At 41.2% G+C, this 13714-nt stretch overlaps 1 protein-coding gene across 6 annotated transcripts in view; it reads right to left on the reverse strand.

Annotated features, from left to right (window-relative positions):
* LOC310682367 (uncharacterized protein C8orf34 homolog) overlaps positions 1-13714 on the reverse strand; it is an 86384-nt gene that overhangs the window by 8899 nt on the left and 63771 nt on the right. For 5 of the 6 annotated variants that reach the window (XM_083451103.1, XM_083451106.1, XM_083451102.1 and 2 more), the window contains exons 11-12: positions 6172-6292; positions 2190-2692 (exon numbers count right to left, since the gene is read on the reverse strand). In XM_083451103.1, coding sequence (XP_083307229.1) covers positions 2190-2692; positions 6172-6292 — 624 coding nt within the window. Of the gene's footprint in view, positions 1-2130; positions 2693-6171; positions 6293-13714 lie in introns of all 6 variants that reach the window. The other variant, XM_083451107.1, reaches the window with a different exon arrangement.

Consider the following 13714-nt stretch of genomic DNA (forward strand, 5'->3'; position numbering starts at 1 on the left):
TGATATACAATGAACAGATGTAAGCTGTAATAAAATCCAGACTTTTTGCAGCAAAATAACCCCCAGTTTTTAAATTGCTTGCAGATCAGGGAGGACATGATTTCACACAGAGAGGCATTGATGTAATTTTAACACAGGATTCATAGGAGGATGGCTTCCTGGACACTTTTGTTTGGAAGTATGTTGTTTGGGCTGCTGTTGCTGTGCTGGGAGTTAGCCATCAAGTGAAACCCAGTACATAAGAAAGTTTATTGTGCTGAATAAATATTGGGTCAATAAAAAAGGGTAGTGATGTTTTGAGACTCACAAGGTTCTTCTTTGGAGAAGCCACAAGACAGAGGCTCAGTGTGATCTGCATTTGAAAAGGCAAAGGGCCCAGCTCAACATGACATTTGTCACATAGCAGTTTCTTTTGTAGTTGTGCATTTACCTTTTCTTGCACAAATAACCAGCACAGGAAGTCCTGAGCCAGTAAAGCAAGATGAGCGCCGCAACCCCAGAGTCGGTCACGACTGGACCTAATGGTCAGGAGTCCCTTTACCTTTAACCCACGGTAGAAAAGCTGTTTATAAAGCATCTTGTTGGGAAGGGCCATACAGTCTGACAGTCTCCCTGTCCCCCCCAAACATCAAGATAAGAGCTATTGCAGACTCCAAGAAATACTCTCCCAAAGAAATTCAGCATTCAGTTGTCACACTTCATAAAAGGCTGAGGGAAACACTGAGAATCTGGTCCTCAAACCTATTTGTCTCAATTGGGACTCCACTTGTAGAAAGGTCTGGAGATCTAAAAGACTAAATGTGCATATAAGTGCATGTAGGAAAGGATTTAAAAACTTGATTTATTCATTCTGTAGCAATAATAAAAACATTTATCTATGTTACACTGCTTGGTTTGATTTTGAAATGAGCTAGTAATACAACACACCTGCACATTTGCTACAGCATATTCCCTGCCAACAGAAATGCAGGCATGTGTACAAGAACTAAGATCATCAAGCAACTTTTAATTCTTTCAGGCAGAACTCCGAAACTAAAATTTTGCACTTTTTACAAAAAGAACTTCACAGATGACATGTTAACCATTGCCAAATTCTTTAAAAACCGCTCTTTGCCTGTTTAGAAAAAAATGCCTGCTTATAACATGGTCTCGCCCGTAATGATAGGAAGAGCGTTAAAGAATATCACTTACTAGATATGAGACAGAAAATGTTCTAGCATTCATTCTTTGAACACTGCACATTTTAATAATTTGGCCATTAAAAAAACAACAACAACGGATCTGACATTGAATTACTCAGCAAATTGTGACAGATTCATGGACTGCTGAGGATAAAACTCCTTTACTGAAGCTTCACACCTACCTGAATCAATTAAATAAAGTGTGTCCCAGCCATATTCAATCTTTTGTGGGTTATTGGTGCAATAGCGCAATATCCCAGTCTCATACAATGGATGGGAAGGGACAGGTTTGTTTCCTTACTACACAGATGGTACCTGAGATCCACAGACACGCTGGATCTCACAAAACAAAATTCTCTGTGGAATTCTACTTGTGAGCAAAAAGGAGGTATGTGAATCCTCCTCGCAATTTGCTTTCCAAATATGAAATATAAATCTCAACTTTTTCTTTCAGGAGTGTTAACCCCACTCTGAACATGCAACATTTGCCATTAACTCTTGTCATAACATAAAAAGAGCCTGCTCAACTAGGACAGTGGTCCATTGAATTCAGCATCTTGTTCTCACAGCGGCTAACCTGAAGCCTATGGAAGCAGATTTTGCTATCTTCCCTTTCCACACACACCCCAGCTCCTAGTGCCACCTCCCACAGTTACTTCAAAAAAATACACCAACCCACTGGAGTAGATTTTCAGGGAGTAAGAGGGCTAAAGAAAGAAATCTGCAAAAATTGCCTTCCTCCAATAGAAACCTCTGGCAAGAGATAAGAGAAATAAATACATGCACGCTTACGCACATGTGTGCACACACAGACAAGATATATAATTAAAGCAACTTGAACACCACTATGAACAAGTAGGTGGTGGATTCTCAAACATTATATGATAATATATGGGCAATATACAAATAGTCAATTGATTTCAATAGGTCAGCTCTGAGTATGACTTACCTGGATATATACAGGATTCTGATTTACTGACAAGTTTTGCTTTCAAATATATAACTTACTTCGGACAAACTGCTTCTTTGAGTGACGTTTCCTAGAGTGTCTCCGCTTGTTTCCAGGAGCCCCGAGGGAGTGGTGATGGTCCTCCCAAGTTGGTTCTTTGATATTAAAGACCGGCTTCTCTGCATACTAACGACTCCTTCCTTGTTTCCTTGGTTGCTAGGGGAAAGAGGTTTTTGCAACAAAGCATTTGGGGCTGCAGGTCTGTTTGCTGGAGCTGGGAGCAAAGAAGACCTGTTGGTCTGTGTACTGGGAGATTGAGGCCTACTGTTTGTGACACTTGAGACCTGCAGTCTATTGTTGCTGGATAATGGTGGTGATTTGTTTCTTTGAAGCTGGAGCTGAATTTCCTTCCCAGTCAGACTTGGCACTTGAGGTCCTGAATCCTGGCTTGGTGGAACTTTAAAATTTCCTTGGTGATCTAGTGCAACTAAATTAGTTTGTTGGCTACTGGTAATCCGCAATAGTCTTCCTTCTTCCCACAGCGCAAGGTCCTTTGCGATGTCTGCGCAGGCACAAAAGTAATGCAATATAACAAGAACTGAAATCCCTGTATCTTATTGATCATCATGTTTATTCAAACTTGAGGATATAGTTTATTTCTTTCTCTAATACTAGGGAACTTGGATTCATATCAGCATGGGACTTACTAAGTGGTTTCCGGCAAGCCACTTTCTTGGACTTATTCCTCACAATCATTTCTGATAGAGAAACCTCTACAAGCAGATGTCATATTCTGCCAGGGAAAAAGGTGGATATAACTAAAATAATAATAATAGCAGCAATAGTAATATTCTGGTAGCAATCAAAGCAATCTGGTCTGGAATAGGACTCTACTGCAGTACATGCTGCCACAACCCACATGCTGGGTTGCAATATCACTACGCAGGAGAGAATTCATAAAAATTACCATCTTGAAATTTTTTCAGACATCAGCACATCCCTAAAGAATCTTTTTTTTGTCATGATTTGGTGAATGCCAGACTTCTCTAAATTCCTAGGTCCAGTAGGTGTTGGAATTTAATGAAGGCTTTGGGGAGTTAGACTGGATGCTAGACCCCTAATCCCTGGATTTAGCTTCCTGTGTTCAGGAGATCACCTGGGAGATAGGCCTTTACGAGGACAAAGGAAGGCCAGACTGAAAATGGGTGAGACCCCTCCTCCAGCTCTGAGAAGAACTAAAGCCAGAGTTTGGTGTAGAGTTGGCTGTGGTGTGACCTGGAGAAAAAAAGGTTGCAGGCTGGTAAAGGCAGCAAGCTGGAGGGAGGGTCAGAGCACAATGATGGATTTCTGTTTGAATCCAAGGCTGCGGCTATGGCAATCACTGGTTTAATGGACATCTTTGCTTAATTTAATTAAACGGTAAGAACAGGTATTGCTATTGTTGCTATAATATTAACATAACTGAGTGGAGAAAATGATGCCATCAATGATTTTTTAAAAACATGATTTTGCCTGCATTAAGCTTTTTCTTTAAATAATAATAATAATACATACATATCACTTCACTTCACAATTTGGAGACTACCTGTTTAAATTGTCTGGGTCAATAGATGACAATGCAAATGCCATAACTTAAACCAAATGTGGAATGAGCTCTCTCACAATTAAATTAACCTGTGTTTTTGCAAATGACTGGGTTCATTGACTTATCTACGGTGAATAAGAAGGTATGTTGGAAAACTGATATATGCTGTTTATGTTTCAATGAGAGTTCAATGAACATCATAACTTTTGGCCCAAGATGCTATCTAAAAAACTGATTGGTTCTGCTGATAAGCAAAGCATTTCAATCATTTCTCCACAGCTAATTTAAAGATTTCCACTACAAAATGGTTTTCATTTATTTAGCATAGAATATATATGTTGATTTTGAACATCAGCTTTTCCCAACGGAAGAAAGGAAATATTTCAAAAGAGAATAAAGTGCCACCAAATATGTTGATGTATTTGGCATATTAATTTATTTAAGAACGTTCTCATTCGTGGCACATAAATTGAAATAGATACAGACATAGAATATTAAATGGGACTATGAAAGGTCTGTGCAGGTAATAGTCTGGGAAGTTGATGGATGCCTCACAATCAACCAGAGCCTAGCACATGGTGATCTGAAGGATATCTACTTATTTACCTATCTACCTAACTGGACTTGATTTCTAGCGGTAGCAGTTGGTGGGATGCCACAACTGTCCCAGCTTCCATAGATAACATGATTCTAACGCTTACTGGGAAAAGATGGGAAAGATGCGGGGAGCTTGGCATTGCACAGACATGATGGCAAGAGCGGTGGATTGGCTCCACCACACTGCACAGCTCAGAGCTCCCCCTGCCTCCCCATACAGTGTGGGCCGGTAGCATGCTGTGTTTGGAAGCCAGGAGAGCAGCAGCAGCAGCACCTCCACTGGCCACTACTGGTTACTAAGGTAATGTCTAAACAGCAGAGCTTTCCATCCTGAATATCTTGATGGGCGGAAGCAGGAGGCAAATGGTAGTAGTAGGTGACATAGAGAAAGTGGGGAGGAGCATCACTAATTAAACCTCATCCTTATATGGTGAACACTGGGGTGAAGTGACGCTGAGCAATGAAATTGAACGGGCCAACAAAGACATGTTCAAATAACCCAGCAAACCTTGGATGCTTCTAGCCACTAGGCAGCTGTCCCTCAGATCTGTGCCCTGCGGAGCACATGAAGTAATAGTGGGACCCCACCCCTCTGCCAGCTTATATACCCTCCCCTGATGGGTTGTGCGCCTGCAACCTGAGACTTCTGCATGGAGGTGTGTCTCCTGCCCACACTCTTGGGAGCCAGACATCATGCTATGAACTGATTATTTCAACGCATGTTTTCGCCCCATGCAAAAAGCACCCATAGCTCAGTGGCAAGAGCTTTGCAAGCAGAATGTCCTGGGTTCAATCCCCAGCATCTCCAGGTAGGGCTGACAAGGACTCCTGCATGAAACCCTGAAAAGCAGCTGCCATTCAAAACTGAGCTAGAGGAACCAATGGTCTGACTTGGTATAAGGCAGCTTCTGGTGTTCCTGTCCAGAGCTTCGTGTTTAGAACTGGGATAAAGTCTGACTGTGGAAACTAAGGATGAAGAACTGGGATCAGTTCTCTTCTGGACCTTGGTGATACCGGATAATGGAAGACCATCTTTGAACAAGAAAATTCCACTTGCCCTGTTTCCTTGACAATCAGAGTTTCTTTCCTTTATGGACCTAATCTTGTGACCCCTTCACTGTGACTATTCTCCATAAGTAGTAGTAGTGGTAGTAGTAGTAGAAGAAGAAGAAGAAGAAGAAGAAGAGGAGGAGGAGGAGGAGGAGGAGGAGGAGGAGTTTGGATTTGATATCCCACTTTATCACTACCCTAAGGAGTCTCAAAGCGGCTAACATTCTCCTTTCCCTTCCTCCCCCACAACAAACACTCTGTGAGGTGAGTGGGGCTGAGAGACTCCAGAGAAGTGTGGCTAGCCCAAGGTCACCCAGCAGCTGCATGTGGAGGAGTGGGGAAGCGAACCCGGTTCCCCAGATTACGAGTCTACCGCTCTTAACCACTACACCACACTTGCAGTAATTACTGCAAGACCAGGCACCTAAGGATTATCCTTCAGATTGCAGGTACAATGTGATGGCTTCAGAGGATAATATTTCCTTCAAACTCTGAGTTTTCTGGAGCCATTTGGGAAGATTTATACAGTGCTGTTTTAGCAGTAATAACAATAATTCACTAACACTGAACGTTACTGAGCTATGGAAACAAATGTGTAAGGAAGCTGTCCAGATATATTTTGATTATGATCTACAGGCAAGCCTCAATGTCTGTCTTAAAATGAGTATTTGTTGACTCAAAGTACCACAGTAACGGAGATTGGAAAAAGAAAAACCACCCCTGTTAACACCTTATTGTTCAATCCACTAAAATCTGTCCTGAAATTTCTTCCCCAAGCAAATGCTAGGGTTTTATGTCACTATACCTACCAGCAAGGTGTTTTTCCATGGTTTGAAGTTCTTTTGCAGCCAATGAATCTTTCAATAGCTTCTGGCTTTGGGAGTCTCCACTGCTGGAACTCATCATATCTAGATCCCAAACTGGTTGATTCTGGCATGATAAAAAAAACCAGGGAGAATGCTAAAATGTTTTTGTACACTTATTAAAAAAGGTAGTTACCAAACATCAAAACGGCACGTTCTTTTTATTACATAATTGAGACAGTCTGGTAGTGCTTACCTGTATAGAGACTGGCACAAACTATGGCAGCATACTGGGCCGAAATTTGAAATGGTTTATACTCTCTGTGATCCCACTGACTTCAGTGAGAGTGCATTTAGTTTAAGTCAACATCAACTTGGCCTCAATATCTATATAATTCATCACCTCTGGGGACAAAACAGCATTTCTAGTGCTGTTGTATCATTGCAACAAAATATAAAAATAAAATATTCCTTTCAGAAGGAACTAGTCGTGATGCCCTTACTGTACTTTGGGAGGACTGTTGGCAACGAAAGCATTTGTGCTGTCATTTGGTTATTGAACACTGCAGTGCTCAGAATTACTTATAATTTTTTGGACGCTAACTTTTAGAAGTTGTTTCATGAGAAACCATGAAGTAAACTTGGTAGTTTCTTTTTACATTCAGAGAAGCTAACAAAAAACATATGACCAGATGTGGAATACCGTTAAAACAACAAGCGTGTAGGTTAATTAAAGTAGAAATTAGCTATCCATTAGAGCGCAATTTATTTTATTTATTACATTCATATCTTTCACTCTCTTCAAAGATCTTGAGGAAGTGTACATGGTGTCCCATCCATTTTGTTCTCAAAACAATCTTATATGGTAGTTATGGCTGAAAAGTGTCTGACCAGCCCCCATGGTCACATGGCCAAGTAGAATTTGAACCTTGGTTCACAGATCTGTTAATATATTTTCTGAGTTTCTAAGAAATGTGTTCATAACAAATGAACACAATACCATGAAATTATATGCCTATACATAAACCACAATTTTTTTTCTTACAGAACCCCAAAGCCTTTTGTTTAGCCATAAACACATAAGCTGCTGTGTTTATGCAAAAACATTTAAACTGTGAAGCTCCACGTTAGCACAGGAAAGAAAATCTGGCTGCATTTAAGTATCATATCAATCAACTTTATAAAAGCGGCTGGAGATTATATCTGGTGTATTTCCTTACTAATGCAGAATTTGGAATGAGAGTGTTCCAACTGACTTTGAGGTCCAGTGCCCAGGGCCTTCTGGCGGTTCGCTCACTGCGAAAAGCTAAGTTACAGGGAACCAGACAGAGGGCCTTCTCGGTAGTGGCACCCGCCCTGTGGAACGCCCTCCCACCAGAGGTCAAAGATAAAAACAACTACCAGAGTTTTAGAAGACATCTGAAGGCAGCCCTGTTTAGGGAAGCTTTTATTGCTTGACAGACTATTGTACAGTGGTACCTCTGGTTAAGTATTTAATTCGTTCCGGAGGTCCGTACTTAACCTGAAACCGTTCTTAACCTGAAGCAGCACTTTAGCTAATGGGGCCTCCTGCTGCTGCCACGCCGCCGGAGCACGATTTCTGTTCTCATCCTGAAGCAAAGTTCATAACCTGAAGCACTATTTCTGGGTTAGCGGAGTCTGTAACGTGAAGCATATGTAACCTGAAGCGTATGTAACGCGAGGTACCACTGTATTTTAATATTTTGTTGGAAGCCGCCCAGAGTGGCTTGGGAAACCCAGCCAGATGGGCAGGGTATAAATAATATATTATTATTATTATTATTATTATTATTATTATTATTATTATTATTCCTACAGCAGAATAGGTTTAATTTTGAAAAGCTCTATTTTTGTCCCCACATTTAGCATTCAGTCCTCAAATCATGAAATCATGTAAACAGAAAAGCTAAAAACATACCCACACATGTTCAACCCTGTGTGTTTCACATACTTTGCTAGACTCTTGTATCTGCAAACACATGTTGTCATTACAATTTCAGATGCGTAACTAGGTCAACTGACATCTGGTGAGGGAAAGTGTTCCCTAAGAGGAAGTGGGGCACATATTTGGGTCCATCTACATGTCTGAAAGCGGTGCCATCTTTACTCCCAACCAATTGGCTTGGTACAGGAAACTAGTAAGACAATGGTTTCTGTCCGATAATTTTGTGTGTCAGCATCCAAACCTACAACCAAGAAGTACATTATCCTTTTCAAGTGTTTTGCTAGCAGCAGCGGCTCACAAGGGGGGCAGTGGCATTATCCTGGCAGCACTGCACTCATTGGCCTAGCAGCAGTGCTTCATGAGGAGGCAGCAGCAGTGGCATCTTCACCCTACCAGCCACCCCTGGATCCATTCTGCTGTAAGGCAATATCCTGACCAGGCAGGCATCTCACAGGTACAGCCTATTTCTTTGTTCCTACTCTCCTCTGGAAGCTGTGTCCCCATGGGGACCAGAGAACATTTAGTGGCCCTAGTGTTCCTTCTTACTCCTCCCCAGCATTGAATGAAAGGGCCCCTTCCTGTAAGTCTACACAGTGAGCAAATGTCTATCACCCCTCTTTTAAGATGGGGCACTGCAGAGTCCCGTTCCAAAGAACTTTCCAGATTCTGTTCCTTGTGGCACCCTCTCAGCGCTTGCCCAACTAGAACAAATAGCCAAGTGACATCTCAAACCTAAAAGTGTGAGCAAAGTTAGTGGGTGCAGCTTCCCTCAAACCCCTGAAGGTTAGGCTTTGGGCAGAGAGGCAAGAAGCAGATGCACAAGTGGCATGTGTGTCTGCTTTTCACACCTGCTGTGTGATATCCAAGGTGGGACTCACACACAATCCCGGCAGTGAGATATGGAAATCGTAAGGGCATCTGCTACTGATGCACGTCTGCATTACATCAGAAACACAACAGATACACAAGTCACTCATGGATTCAGGGGTGAAGCAAGGTGGGTGCGACCCACAAAAGCTCCCTCAACTCTGGACCCAAGCCCTGGAATCCCCCAAAAAGCTCAACAACTTTGGCCAACCCTCCCATAAAAACAGCTCAACAACTCCTGGCAATGACAATGGGTAGATCACAGGCAGCCTTTTTATACTGTGAGTAGATTGCAGTCTCTTGGGAGTCCAACTAGATTTCAATGGGGGAGTGGAGTTGACAAGAAATTTTCCACTCCGGGTACCACCTGACCTTGCTACGCCACTGCATGGATCTGCTTCTTGCAAATGACAGCAGTCTCTCTAAAGACTGGTTTAGAAAGCTATGCAGCAGCCTAGGACTTTGTGAAGTTCTGTCACTCATTCTAGCTTCTAAGCCTATCTGCTCACCCTCTGAGTTGTCAGTGCAGCTAGAAGCACTGGTTGTGAGCATAAAAGGCTTTTTTAACTTTCCTTCTCTGCATTATAGCAGTTTTCAGGTAGACTAGGCAGAGCACAATTATTAGTAGGTGCCAGACCACTTAAAAACTGACTCCACAGTGACATCTGGCGGTCAGACTGAGGTTCTCCAGCCTCTGCTGATAATAACGTTGAAGCCAGTGAATAAATAATACACTGAATGACTTGGAGAAACTCTTCGGTACTGGTGGTAGTCAGTTAGGTTTTCTTCCTCTGAAATATTGTCCCGTCTGCAAATGGTGAAATTCCAGAGATGGGAACATGTCAAACAAACTTCTTGGGGAACTGATCAATGAAGAGATACTAGTTCTTGAAAGATTTCAACGAATATGTCATACACTTAAGACACACGTGATAGCTCCATGTTACTGCCTTATGTATATATGTGTACTCTGTGCAACAAATACATGTTTCTGCTTCCTACCTCATAAATATGGCCTGTAATACCATAGCTGATAAGATTATTCATGCTTGTCATTAGTTTTCCGAATGCTTGGGCATGACTGATGACATTTAGCACAACACACAGCAACAGGAAAAACGGTAGCAGTTATTTGTCTGCTTTCTCAATAAGGTTTCGATGTTTGAAAAAACAAAACCTTTAATGGCGGACAAGACCATCAATGGCTACTAGCCATAATGTCTATGTAAGCATTAACCCTACAGTCTTCCTACCTGAGCTTTACCTAGTGCCCTTAATCCACAAATCCTCCCCAGTAGGGGAGGCAACAAATATGTCAACAGACTTCCCAGCTGCCATATAAGCATTAAGCATGACTTGATCATGCTGCCATAAATGCACATTGAACAGAAACACTTATAAGTTCTGTTTGGGTAGCCAGTTGTGGTTATTGCATTCTTCCCTGACAAGGCAAGTATACAGGGCAGAGTCAAAATGGCACTTCTTCTCCTATTACGCATGGTTTTTCTTAGTGCAAAGTTCATCACATCTATTTTCTTGAATGAAAGGCCATAGCCCCCCATAGCTCCGATTGATCACTACAGCCCTGCTGCTTTCCAGAGGCTCTGACACCAAAACCAACAATTGGCAGATGAACCAAGAGAAACAAAACGTAGCTGGGTGTACAAGCAAACTCAGAATCACAGAATTGTATAGCTGGAAGGGAGCCTGAGGGTCATCTTCTTCCACGATGTCTTGTACTTGCCATACACCTCAGAATTTTGGAAATCTTTCCCACGAAGTGTGCTTTAATTATACTGAGATGCTACATCAGGTATTCTGGAAATGCATGGGAGGTTTAATATGTTGGGAAGCTTTGCAGCTCTGGATCCTGCTGCCAGATAAGCCTGCGGACTTGGAAATGGATGGGCAGCAGGACTAAGCAAGCTGCTGAGGGCCTTCTGGTGTTTCCCTCACTGAGAGAAGCAAAGTTGCAGGGAACCAGGCAGAGGGCCTTCTCGGTAGTGGCTCCCGTCATGTGGAACGCCCTCCCACCAGATGTCAAAGGAATAAAGAACTATCTGATGTTTAGAAGACATCTGAAGGCAGCCCTGTTTAGGGAAGTTTTTTAATGACTGACGTTTTAATGTATTTTTAATCTCCTGTTGGAAGCTGCCCAGATGGGCAGGGTATAAATCATCATTATCTGTGGACTCTGCCAAGCTGCTCAGGCCCTGGGCATTTCTGACCTTGTTTATATTGTGTTTTCAAAGCGTCCTTTCTCACTTGTTTATAATTCTCTTTGATATTATTGCTATTATTTGCTTTAGTTAGTGAAGCAACATATAGACCAACCTATATGCGGCACCATATCAACCAAATACCCCAAGATGTGGTGGTGGAATTTTATACCACTTACCTAGAAATTCTGTTTGCTGTGGTGTTTTTATTTTGTTTTAAAATGTTAATAATTCCAATATATAAATCTAGGGCACTTTCTTTCTTAATATTTGGACTAGAGCAGCTGTATTTGGCCCTACAGCTTTAAGGTGGTTTTTGTATCTCAGGCAATGACTTAGTCAAACACAGTTAATATTAAAATCAAGTACACATTGGCAGTTCTTTTTTAATTGTGACCTTGATATTACTGGCATTTTTATTTCATTGTAATGACCTTTGGCTATACCCAATAAAACTGTGACTGTCTGAATCATGACAATTTTCAGACAAAGGAAATTATTAAAGCGTTCTTGTCCATGTTACTTTTGGAACTGTATTTCGGCTACTCTTACCTAAGATTGAACTGAGGCAAGGCCCCAGCTATCGCAGCAGTGGAAAACTGTTCTCAAGCAATATATCTAAGATGTATCTGCCAGCAGCTGAGGTCAGCCACATGTCAGTTTAAAAGTTTCCCCCCATGTCTTCATTATTTTTTCACTTACATTATATTTATTTTTGTCTTTACTCAAGTTACTACAGATAAATTCTTCCTGGCATGAACATTAACAGAAAGAAAAGACCCAAATTCAATCATTACTTATCTGGTTCTTTACATTTTTGGAAAATACTGTAAGAGGGTAGGAAAAAGGAAACATGCCTGAATATCAGCATATTAAGAAACAAGATCAACCATCACTTGTGTCTAGTTTCAGCATTGCATCTGACTAGACACAAGTGATTTTTTGCTCTTCCATTTAGGAAATATACAAAACTGAAACACATTAAAACACATTAAAACTATGACAAATCTCAGGGCCAAAATTTGCATGACTGATGGGGTTTCTTCAAAGGTGTGCTCAATTAAACAGCACAAGAAATTTCAGTTTTAGTATACCCAAAAGCAAATTGAATGATACTGGCTTTGTTCACTAAAGTAGGTTTTTCCTCAATCAATACATTTCCTTTTATTTTAATGGCTCTTTATTGTAAAAAATGCTAGCTATAGCTGAGTTGACTAGTCCTTATTCCCCCAGAACCATAACATAAACTTGGATCTACCACGTTGGGGAATCTGATGGAGTTGTTCTGGCTTACAAAGTTGTGTTCCCACTAATCTATGCCCCATTCGCTTCACCTGGTTTTCTAGAACTGAGGTTTTGTCACTCAGTACTTCCTCACCAGAAAGCAACTCCTAGTTCAAGAATAGTCAACTAGGTTCTTTTAACAGTTACTACATCCCAAGGAAAAACCTGATCACTGGGCTAGTCACTCTTTTAAATAGTGACATTGCACTCATCTTTTCTGAGTGATTGTTAATCTTGAAGGCTTAACCTGCTTTCTGGAAACAGAGGTGTTCTAAAGCAAGAGGCTGCAGAAAATTTGTGGAAGGGCCTAAGCTCTGTTTCTTTATTTCTCCTGTAGTTATATTTTATGTAATTTAACTACTGTACATAAAAGCTAATGCAAACCATTGATGGTGCACAGACTGGCATTAACACAGTAGAATCCTGTGAGATTATGGAGGAGCTATTCTGCTTGCTCCAGCTCACACTGAAACAATAAACTATGGTTTATTGCTGCAGGAATGAGATTCACATGCCTAGCCTGCTAACATAAGGTTAGCAATGCCAGCTGGGACAATTGAGAAGGCTGACTAGACACACGGAACTAGATTCAGCACTAATCCTTTGGGGGCAGGACTATCAAAACTATTAGCAACAGCCATCTGTTAGGTCTTGCACACATGGTTCCAAATCAAGTACCTCATGTCACTGCATAGATACTGAGTTCTAGCATGTGAAAACAGCACCATTTGGGGACAGGTATTCCAACGTTTTTGCAGCATACTGCTTTTTATAATTCTTATACGAGAACAAATAACACATTCTGCACTTTCTGGGGATGATTTTATCCTTAGAACTTCTCTCCCGATGACATTTCAGAGGGGCATAAGCATGCTTTTCATTTCTCAGACAAGGCTAATGTGAAGCTTGCAATGACCAATGTCAGGCTGAAAATAACAATTCAGGAAAACAACTAAAAAAGGAGACAAGATGAAATGTATTTCAGTGATACTGACGCCAGTAAAATCTGGAGATTGCTATTTAGTAATCAGCTCCTGTCAGAATTACATACAAATTAATTTGGCTGAACTTTTCATTTTTCCAGTTTCAGTTTCAACTTTATGAAATGATTCAATGTCAAAAAAAGAATGGACAAAAAGCAGCTGAACAATCTTCCTCTACTCAAGATGAAATGGAAATATTTGTCACAGACTTCAGAACATGGTTAAACATT

The sequence above is a fragment of the Podarcis tiliguerta genome (genome assembly GCF_965153285.1).
Source record: "Podarcis tiliguerta genome assembly, chromosome: 7".
Taxonomy (NCBI): Eukaryota; Metazoa; Chordata; class Lepidosauria; order Squamata; family Lacertidae; genus Podarcis; species Podarcis tiliguerta.